Source organism: Hylobates moloch, unplaced genomic scaffold (assembly GCF_009828535.3).
Source record: "Hylobates moloch isolate HMO894 unplaced genomic scaffold, HMol_V3 SCAFFOLD_6, whole genome shotgun sequence".
NCBI classification, from domain to species: Eukaryota; Metazoa; Chordata; class Mammalia; order Primates; family Hylobatidae; genus Hylobates; species Hylobates moloch.
The window spans coordinates 92,923,429-92,934,241 of record NW_026652281.1 but is presented as its reverse complement, the minus strand read 5'-3'; the positions used below and the strand labels follow the sequence as shown (position 1 = coordinate 92,934,241).

The 10,813-nt window shown below is 50.7% G+C and overlaps 1 protein-coding gene across 1 annotated transcript; it reads right to left on the bottom strand.

Annotated features, from left to right (window-relative positions):
• Positions 1-2,843: 2,843 nt before the first annotated feature.
• Positions 2,844-10,246, bottom strand: CCL22 (C-C motif chemokine ligand 22). Its single transcript, XM_032155956.2, has 3 exons — positions 10,140-10,246; positions 8,465-8,588; positions 2,844-5,528 (listed from the first exon to the last, which is right to left on the bottom strand). Exons 1-3 carry the CDS (start codon positions 10,210-10,212, stop codon positions 5,444-5,446), a joined length of 282 nt encoding a protein of 93 aa, XP_032011847.1. The 5' UTR covers positions 10,213-10,246; the 3' UTR covers positions 2,844-5,443.
• Positions 10,247-10,813: the final 567 nt, after the last annotated feature.

Below are 10,813 nucleotides of genomic sequence, written 5' to 3'. Positions count from 1 at the left end.
GAATAAAGCTATTGTCTTACATAAATATAATATCATTATCCCATCTAACAAAATTAACAATAATTCCTATATGTCATCTAACACCCAGTTCATATCCAAATTTCTCCAGTTGTCCCAAAAATGTATTTTGTAGTTTCTCCTCTCTCCGTTTCCTTCTTCCTGCCTCCTTTCTTCTCTCCCTCACTCCCTTTCTTTTTTATTTATTTATTTTTATTTTATCTTATCTTATTTTATTTTATTTTATTATTTTACTTTATTTTATTTTATTTTTTGAGATGGAGTCTCGCTCTGTTGCCTAGGCTGGAGTAGAGTGGCGCCGTCTCGGCTCACCGCAAGCTCCGCCTCCCAGGTTCACGCCATTCTCCTGCCTCAGCCTCCCAAATAGCTGGGACTACAGGAGCATGGCGCCATGCCCTGCTAATTTTTTTTTTTTTTTTTTTGTATTTTTTTTTAGTAGAGACGGGGTTTCACTGTGTTAGCCAGGATGGTCTCTATCTCCTGACCTTGTGATCCGCCCGCCTTGGCATCCCAAAGTGCTGGGATTACAGGCGTGAGCCACCACACCTGGCCATTTATTTTTTTGAGACAGGGTCCCTCTCTGTCACCCAGGAGGGAGTGCAATGGTGTAATCTCAGCTCACTGCAGCCTTGACTTCCCAGGCACAAGCGATCCTCCCAGCTCAACCTCCCAAGTAGCTGGGACCACAGGCTCACACCACCATGCCTGGCTAATTACTGTATTTTTTTTTTGTAGAGATGGAGTTTTCCCATGTTGCCCAGGCTGGTCTCAAACTCCTGGGCTCCAGCGATCTCCCCGCCTTGGCCTCCCAAAGTGCTGGAATTATAGGCGTGAGGTACCACACCTGGCACCTCCCTCCCTCCCTTCCTTCTTTCTATCCTTTATTCCCTCCTTTCTTTTATTTTTTGAAGGAGGATCCGATCTAGGTTTATGTGCTGCATATGGGTATTTTTGAGTCTACATAGACCACTTGCACATTTTTTAATGACTTCAACTTTCTTAAGAGTCAAGTCGGCCAGGTGTGGTGGCTCATGCCTGTAATCCCAGCACTTTGGGAGGCCAAGGCAGGCAGATTACTTGAGGTTAGGAATTTGAGACCAGCCTGGCCAACATGGTGAAACACTGTCTCTACTAAAAATACAAAAATTAGGTGGGCATGGTGGCATGCACCTATAATCCCAGCTACTTGGGAGGCTGAGGCTAGGGAATTGCTTGAACCCCGGAGGTGGAGGTTGCAGTGAGCTGAGATCACGCCACTGCAATCCAGCCTGGGCGGCAGAGTGAGACTCTGTCTCAAAAAAAAAAAAGAGCAAAGTCAAGTCCATTGTCTTATATGGTGTTCTCATTCTTAATTTAGTTATTTAGTTATTTCCTTGTGATGTCACCTAACTTGTTCCTCTATCCTATTTATTTCCTGTAAACTGAGAGTTAGATCTAAAGGCTTGATTAGACCCAGGCTACATACTCTTGGCAAGAATCTATTATGAGTAATACTGTACACTTCACATGGACCAGTTGCTCCACTTTTCCTTGGATGGGTGGGATTGATGGATCGGTGGGTGATTGCTACACATCTTTATTGGAGAAGAATTAGTCCCCTTGTGATTTGCAAGTCAGCTGTGGCATGCTGGGCTGGCACCCTGCTGCATGCACCTAGGCAAGATTTTGACAGACCATTCCAGGCAGAGGTGAAAGCCTCACCAAGGTGGAAGGCACAGTATGTATTCAGGGGTGAGGAATGGCCAGATGCCATTGGCTCCAATGGAGGCTGTGGCTGGGCCCAACTGCAGAGAATTGTGAAGCGGGAGTGAAGAATGAGGATGCTGTTCACAGGCCGGAGAGAGCTGGGAAGGTCTTGGACTGAGGGATAAGTAGAGTAATGATGAGAAAAAAAAAAAAAATGGGTAGCACTGGACAGCAAAAAGTTTCCTCTGGGGTGGGGTGGGGGTGGTGAGAACGGGGGTGTCCTTGTCCCCACCTTCCACAAGCCCTCAGGTGGCCAGGACCCTGTGCCCCAGAGAGCAGGGAGCCTGTGCTGTTCTTGAGGGACATGAGGGACTCCCCCAGCCCCGGAAGTAGCACAGAAACAGCTCCGGAGAGGAGGATGGGGAGATGGGGGCACTCCTGCAGGACCAGGGTGGGAGAAGGGATGGGCATAACGAGGGGGCCACCCTTGCCGCCACCTCCAGGGCCCCTGGGGCCGAGCCCCACCCAGCTCTCCCAGCTTATCTTTTCTGGCCAGTAAGGAGGATTGCCCACGTGTGCTTAGCATTTCCTCTGCCTGTGACCACGCTGGCTGTACCAGAAGGAAGGGGCCTCGATCCCAGAAGTGACCACGTGGAAAGTTGCCTAAGACTGAGAATGCTTGATTAGACTTCGTGTGAGAAGAAATAACTTCTGCTGAGTTGAGCCACTGAGATTTGGAGGTGTTTGTTGCAGGAGGTAGCCTTTCCTGACTAATACTCCCTCCCTTTCTCCAGTGTCTGTCTGTGCAGGGGGAAGGTGAAGGCTGAGTGGTTGAGTGATTATGCTGCTGAAAGCTCGAGATGTGGGGACTGCTTTAATGGTTTCATCAAATCCTCCTGACAGCTGGTCCCAAGGTGGGCTGGGAACTCTGGGACAAATGTCTGGGCTTCTCCATCAGCACCTATGCAGCCACCTCCCAGGCCCTTGTGTTCAGCCCTGACTCCCACCACTCACAGGGTGACCTTGGGCAAGTCACCACCTATTTCAATGGGAAGCCTTCCCCAGTGGGATAGAGGGGATCATGGTGCCCCCTGCCCCATCTCACAGGGAGAGCAAATGCCAGGAAACCAAAGCAGACACTATTTTAAAGGATTTATTTTCCAGAAGTCCTGAGGGGCAAGGACAGGACAGGAGGGAGAAGGAGATCCCAGGACGCTTGAGGGCCCCGTTCATGGGCAGTAGGCAGATTAGTCCTTCTAGTGCCTGTGGCAGGCAGGTTGACCCTGGGTTTGGGAGGGACACAGGGCCTGGATGACACTGAGCTGGATGCCTAGGCAGTGTCACCCCCCACACTTTCAACCTGAGCCCCACAGCAAGCCTATAAGGTGGACATTCTCACTGTGATTTGTCAGGCTGGGTTCAGGGAGTGAAATGGCCTCCTCCAGTTCCACAGCTTCAAATACCCTACAGAGCGGCACCAGGCTCCCTCAGAAAGGATCAGACACTTGTAACATTTATGTCCTTTACCTGGGACACTGCTGTCCCATACCTGCTGTATGAAAAGAATATTTCTCAAGAGGAAGAGGAAGCCAGGCGCGGTGACTCACGCGTGTAATCCCAGCACTTTGGGAGGCTGAGCCAGGAGGATCGCTTGAGCCCAGGAGTTTGAGACCAGCCTGGGTAACATGGCAAAACCCCGTCTCTGCAAAAATCAGCCAGAAAGGCATAGATAGACCCAAATCCCAGTCTTTAGCCTGGCCTGACCACCTGAGAATGGTCTCTACCCAGGATTCCTTCACTCAATTACACCCTACTCTTTGCCTCCTGCCACAGAGAGAGAGAGAGAGATATGCTACCACAGCCAGCTTCCTCCCAGGGCCAGGAAAGCTCCACCTTGTCCCCTCTCACAGTTCCTAAAGTTCTTCCATTCATCCATTTGGCCTCTTAAGCATTTACTCTGTTTTCAAATACATATATAACTCCAGCTTATAATACCAAGTCGAGGGTAGTCATTCACACCATAGCATGAATTTGATTGTCAGCTATGTAAGGAAAGAGGCAGGGAAAGTGGAATGTGGGGGTACTCTGAAGAGGCCAGGCCTGGGTATTGGAGGTTGGAGGACCACCCAAAAAAAGCCTGAGGGGAGAAGGAAATGTAAGCAGACACGACACATAGGTAAAACGGGGAAGAAAGGTATGGGAGTCTCCTATTAGGAAAAAATGGGGGAGGCTGGGTGTGATAGCTCACGCCTGTAATCTCAGCACTTTGGGAGCTCAAGGAAGGTGGATCACTTGAGGTCAGGAGTTCAAGACCAGCCTGGCCAATATGGTGAAACCTGTCTCTACTAAAAATACAAAAATTAGCCAGCCGTAGTGGCACACACCTGCAATCCCAGCTACTTGGGAGGCTGGGGTGGGAGAATCGCTTGAACCCAGGAGGTGGAGGTTGTAGTGAGCCAAGATCACGCCACTGCACTCCAGCCTGGGCGACAGAGTGAGACCCTGTCATCAAAAAAAATAAAAAGGCGGGGGCGGGTAGTGGGGAGAGGGAAGAGGCCAGGCGCTGTGGCTCACGCCTGTAATCCCAGCACTTTGGGAGACTGAGGTGGGCGGATTACCTGAGGACAGGAGTTCGATACCAGCCTGGCCAACATGGTGAAGCCTCGTCTCTACTAAAAATACAAAAATTAGCCGGGCGTGGTAGCGGGGACCTGTAATCCCAGCTACTCTGGAGGCTGAGGCAAGAGAATCACTTGAGCCCAGGAGGCAGAGGCTTCAATGAGCCAAGACCACACCACTGCACTCCAGCGTGGGTGACAAGAGCAAAACTCCATCTCAAAAAAAAAAAAAAAAAAGGCAGTGGGGGAAGAAAGGTGAATCTGGGCAAATTCGGGGCTTCACATTGACCCAGCTGGCCCATTTCTAGTGACCTTGAGTCTCTGTATTGATATGTAACTGCCTTTTGGCAGGGAGAAGGGAGGGACATTAGTTTTATTGATTTTGTCTGCAGCCACTTTCTGGGCTCTGATTCTGAGCCGGGGCCTGTCTGCAGAGCTCTATGCTAGAGGCTTGGAGACTAGAGTAACTTAGCTAGAAACCTTGGTCCAACTAGTGGGAAGGTTGGGGAGACAACCCCCAAATCCCAAGAATCTGCGGAGACTGTGACTAGGGTTATTAAGAGGGGACAGAGGGCCAGGGGACATCTAATACATGAAATGGAATTACCAGCTGCTTAGGCGATCAGTGCCTTGGAGGGCTGGTGGGGCTACACATGTGCAGGTGGTGGGACTTTCTGAGTGTCAGCAACATCCCAGACAAAGACCCAGAAGTGGGATGTGTAGTATGGGTTTGGAGAACAGGGAGCTAGAACCCAACATGCATGAAGGGAAGTGGGCAGGCTGGAGACAGAGATGGAACCCAGATCCAGAGGGCCGCATGCCAGGCTTGGGACCTCAGCTTAGGGCAGTGGGGAGTCATGGAAGGGTTTAAGCAGGGGAATCGATGATGGGAACAGGACCCTCTGGCTGCAGGGAGGGAGGCAGAGGATGGGTTAGAGGGGTCAGGGGGGAGATGGGAGTGACAGCATGGAGGTGACCAAGGGTGACAGCCACAAGGATGGAGATCAGGGAATGCAGAGAGTTGGCACAGGCTTCCGGCGGGGAGCAGCTGTAATGGCAGGGAGGTAGGGCTCCTGAGCCTTCCTGGAGGAGCCAAGGCCACGGTCATCAGAGTAGGCTCTTCATTGGCCCAGCTTATCAAGAATCATCTTCACCCAGGGCACTCTGGGATCGGCACAGATCTCCTTATCCCTGAAGGTTAGCAACCTGGAAGGAGGAGACCCCAGAGACAATGCAGCAACATTAGCACGCAGCAAGGATGCCACACCCTTGGGAGCTTAGCATTTATGAGCCACCTACTTTATGCAGGGCTCAGCATTTATGAGTCACCTACTACACATGACATTATCTGCTAAATAGAGTGGTTCAAAATTTACAAGCCACCTGTGGTGTGAAAAGAATATTTCTCAAGAGGAAGAGGAGGCCAGGAGCTCACGCCTGTAATCCCAGCACTTTGGGAGGCCGAGGCAGGAGGATTGTTTGAGCCTAGGGGTTTGAGGCCATCCTGGGCAACATGGCAAAACCCTGTCTCTACAAAAACATACAAGTCAGCCAGGCATGGTGATATCTGCCTGTGATCTCAGCTACTTGGGAGGCTGAGGTGGGAGGATTGCTTGAGCTCAGGAGGTCAAGGCTGCAGTGAGCCCAGATCTCTGCTCCACTGTACTCCAGCCTAGGCAACAGAATGAGACCGTGTCAAGAAAAAAAAAAAAAAAAAAAAAAAGGAAGAGGCAGCAAGGACTTCCAGGACCCTCAGCTCTTTAGTCCCAGCCTTGAGTTCCAGATCAGGCCATGAAATAGAATCCCCAAGAGTTGGGTTTTGTTTTTGTTTTCTTTTTATTTTTTGAGATGGAGTCTCTGTCACCCAGGCTGGAGTGTAGTGGTACAATCTTGGCTCACTGCAATCTCTACCTCCTGAGTTCAGGAGATCCTCCTGCCTCAGCCTCCTGAGTAGCCAGGATTATAGGTGCCCACCACAACGCCCAGCTAATTTTTGTATTTTTAGTAGAGCTGGGTTTTCACCATGTTGGTCAGGCTGCTCTTGAACTCCTGACCTCAAGTGCCTGTCTCGGCCTCCCAAAGTGCTGGGATTACAGGAATGAGCCACTGCGCCAAGCCAGAATCCCCAAGAGTCTTGTAATATCACTTAACTACTCTCAGACTCAAGACACATTCTTTCTAGGGTCCCTTCTGGCTCAAAATCCAGTGATCACATAGGATTTGATTGATTGATTGATTGATTTTAGAGACAGGGTCTCACTCTATTGCCCAGGCTTGTCTTGAACTCCTGGCCTCAAGTGATCCTCCCAACTCAGCCTCCTGAAGTCCTGAGACTACAGGTGTAAGCCACTGCACTCAGCCTTTCTTATTAAAAAATAAAATAAAATAAAGACAGAGTCTCACTAAGTTTCCAGGCTGGCCTCAAAATCCAGGGCTCAGGCAATCCTCCTGCCTCAGCCTTCCAAGTAGCTGAGAGGCACTACCGTGCCCAGCAATTGAGCATCTATTATGTGCCAGACATTGAGCTCTTCACCTTCCTCTTACTATTACTGTGCCCTGTAACGCTCAAGAGGCCCCCTAACCTTTTTGTGCTCATTTCCTCACCTGTGAAAAGGGGGTCATGATGGCACCTACTGCATAGGATTGTTTCAAGGATTAAATGAGTTCATATTTATAAAGTGCTTACAGCAGTGCCTAGCACTTAGCAAGCACTCTCTATGTGTTTGATAAATACAAATAAGTCAAATAAGTATAGGTTATTACTTCATTATACTTTTGGGGAAACTGAGGCTCAGAGTTAAAGAGACAAGAACTCTGGGAGGGCTTCCTGCTTCAGTCTTTTTTATTATTCACCTGCAGATCCCTCTAAGAGATGGTGTCAGCAATAAGGAGGAGGAAGATGAGAAGAAGATAATAGAGGCCCAAAGCGGGTCATGTCCCCAAACCCAGCCTCTCCAGGTGTGAGATTTGGTGGGCAGCAGGTTCTGAGCAGTTGGAGAAGCAGCCAGAGAGGCTACTGCAGAGAGGGCAGGACCTGTCACCCAGCCAGGTGCAGGTGCAGGCCCCAGGCCAGGGAAAAGGAGGCAAAGAAGCCAGAGAAACAAGCAAAGGAGAACAAGAAACTCAGGAGAAAGCCCTGAACGAGGAACCAGGAGTGAGTTCTGGCTCCAGCCTGGGCAGCCTTGAGCAGGTCACTGTCCCTTGCTAAGCCTGTTTCTCCATCTCTACCGTGGGAGTCGTTGAACCTCCTCATAGGATTGTTGTGAGAATTAAACCAGTTAACATAGGTAATGATCAGAACAGTGCCTGGCACTTGGGAGGCACCTTGGAAATTTTAGCTCTTAATGTTATTCTTCTGGTCAAAATGGGCTGCCTTGGACTTCTGGGAGCCTGGAGAGGATCCAAGACACTTCTGGTGTGAGCTTTTTTTTTTTTTTTTTTTTTTGAGACAGAGTCTCCCTCTGTTGCCCAGGCTGGAGTGAGGTGGAGCGATCTCGGCTCACTGCAACCTCCACCTTCCAGGTTCAAATGATTCTCCTGCCTCAGCCTCCCAAGTAGCTGGGACCACAGGCACGCACCATCACACTCAGCTAATTTTGTATTTTTAGTAGAGATGGGGTTTCACCATGTTGACCAGGCTGATCTCGAACTCCTGACCTCAAGTGATCTGCCTGCCTCGGCCTCCTAAAGTGCTGGGATTACAGGCATGAGCCACCACGCCTGGTTCACCATCCATTTTTGCCCAGAACCTGGGAGCATCTTTGCTGACTCAGTGGCACTAGGTATCTCCTACACCTGCTATACCCAAATATCCGAGATGCCACAGCTACTGACTACCTACTGCCATGCCCACACTATGGTGGCACCCTGTTCACTCAGCTCTGCATCTTCAGAATCTGACATGTTGCCTGGCACCTAGTAAGCACCTGATGATATTTGCTAAATGATCACATTATTTTTGTTTGTAGTCCACCCAAGCCTGAACTGAGTCATCTCTTCCAGCCAAGCCATCCTGGCAGGCATCCGGTAGCCCTGCCACATCCCTCTCATCCCTGGGTGTGTCCCACCCACCAGCACCTGGGCCATCCCAGGCTGTACCCGTGAGGCCCACCAAGGCCCTGTGGCCCCAGCTCCCTACTCACACCACGCCAGGCCTCGGGCAGGAGTCTGAGGTCCAGTAGAAGTGTTTCACCACACGCAGGGGCAGACGGTAACGGACATAATCACGGCAGCAGACGCTGTCTTCCATGTTGGCGCCGTAGGGTCCTAGGGGAGGGGCGCCCAGTGAATTCACAAGCTGGAGCCCAGAGAGGTCACCCTCAGCCCCAGCCCCTGATCTCGGCCTCTCCAGGCTCCAGGAAAGAGATGCAGTTTTTCTGTTCTCATGTGGAAGGATGGTGACCAGAGGATTCTGAGCCCTCCAACACCCTACCCTTGGAGCTTCTGAGAAGCCACTTAGGGTCCAATGTCTACACTCTGGGACAGTCAGCTCTAGGAGCAGGGATTCAGAACAACTAAGCATCAGCTGTAGCCTGAGGCCTAATTTCCTCCTCTGACCAAAGGGGTAATTACAGTACCAGCTTCAGAGGTCTTTAATGCATGAAAAGCGCTCAGAAAGCCCAGCAGCTGGGAACAATTCTTGTTTATAGCTGCCCGACCCCACTCCAGTGCTCACTCCTCCACCCAACACAGCACAAGTATAGAGTGGGGTGGAGAAGAGGAGTCAGGAATCCATGATGAGGACAGATTTTGGACAAAAATGAATAGTGAGCCCAGAGCAGTGGCTCATGCCTGTAATCCTAACACTTAGGGAGGCCAAGATGGGAGTTTCACTTGAGGTCAGGAGTTCGAGACAAGCCCGGTCAGCATGGTGAAACCCCATCTTTACTAAAAATACAAAAATTAGCCGGGCATGGTGGCGGGTGCCTATAATCCCAGCTACTCAGGAGGCTGAGGCAGGAGAATCACTTTAACTCCAGAGGTGGCGGTTGCAGTGAGCCGAGACTGCGCCACTGCACTCCAGCCTGGGCAACAGAGACTCCATCTCAAAAAATAAATAAATAAAATGAAATAAAAATTAAATTTAGGCTAGATGCAGTGGCTCATGCCTGTAATCCCAGCACTTTGGGAGGCTGAGGTGGGAGGATCATCTGAGGTCAGGAGTTTGAGACCAGCCTGGCCAACGTGGTGAAACCCTGTCTCCACTAAAAATACAAAAATTAGCCAGGCGTGGTGGTGCATGCCTGTAATCCCAGCTACTCAGGAGGCTGAGGCAGGAGAATCGCTTGAACCTGGGAGGTGGAGGTTGCAGTGGGCCAAGATTGCACCACTGCACTCCAGCCTGGGCAGCAAGAGCGAAACTCTGTCTCAAAAAATAAAATAAAATATAACAAAATAAATAAAAATAATAATAACATTTTAAAAAATGGATGGCGGGAGGGCAGCACCAGCTTTCCAAGGGAGAGCCCCTTGCCCCAACCCTGCCTTCCCCGACTCAGACCTGACCCTTAGAAGCTCCTCACCCACACCCCCAGGGCCCTATGATTGAGTTTTCTGGGGCAGGAGATCCTGAGGCTATGCCCACCACAATCCCCAACCCAGCTGAGACAGATCCTAGACTCCAAGCCTTCGAGACTGCCCATTCAACAGACTTGTAAACTGAGGCCCAGAGAAGCGCTGCAACTAGCCGAAGGCCGCAAGAGCCAACAGCAGACTGAGGTCTTCTGCTGTCGGTCCAGTGCTTGTCCAAGACATGAGGAAGACACCCCACTGTCCTCCCTGGCCTCTGTAGGGGGCCTTCCTGCTCCCCAGACTCACCTGCCTCAGTTGCTTGAAGCACCACAGCAAGGAGGACGAGGACAACCAGGAGCACGGTCTGTAGGCGAGCCATGCTCTGTCCTGTATGTCTCAGCCCAGGTGTCTGCAAAGGGACATAGGAAGACCTGCTATTTAAGGTGCTGGATCCACCCACAAGCTTCACTTACTTACCTCTTAGTCACCGGGGTGCCCAGAGTCACTTGACATTAACATCTCAAAAGGAGAACTACCTCCCACTTCCTCCAAAGTGGAGAAATTATCTTTGGCGGGGAACCACTCAGAGGGGACCCCCCTCAACTCTGTCCTCTCCTCTGGTTTCAGACAGACTTGTAAAATCCCCCTCTTAGAGGCTTGTGCTCCCCAGGGTCTCCGCGCTGTGTGGCCTTGGCCATGTCTGGGTGTCTCCGGGACTTGGATTCCCCATCTGGAAATGGGGGAGATGGTTTCACAGCTCTGTTGACTTCACTGATTGTAAATCAAGTGAGAACGTGGACCAACCCTCACCTAGAATTGAGGCCTGTCTTGTACCCTTAATGACGGCATTACTGATCTCTCTTCAATGGGAGAGGCCTGTGGACCCATTGACCCATCGCCAGCCTCTTCTGGGGCTTCTCGCGAAGTCCACATTTGGGCCAGGTCGTGGATTTCTCAACGGTTTATGGAAAGCATCCACC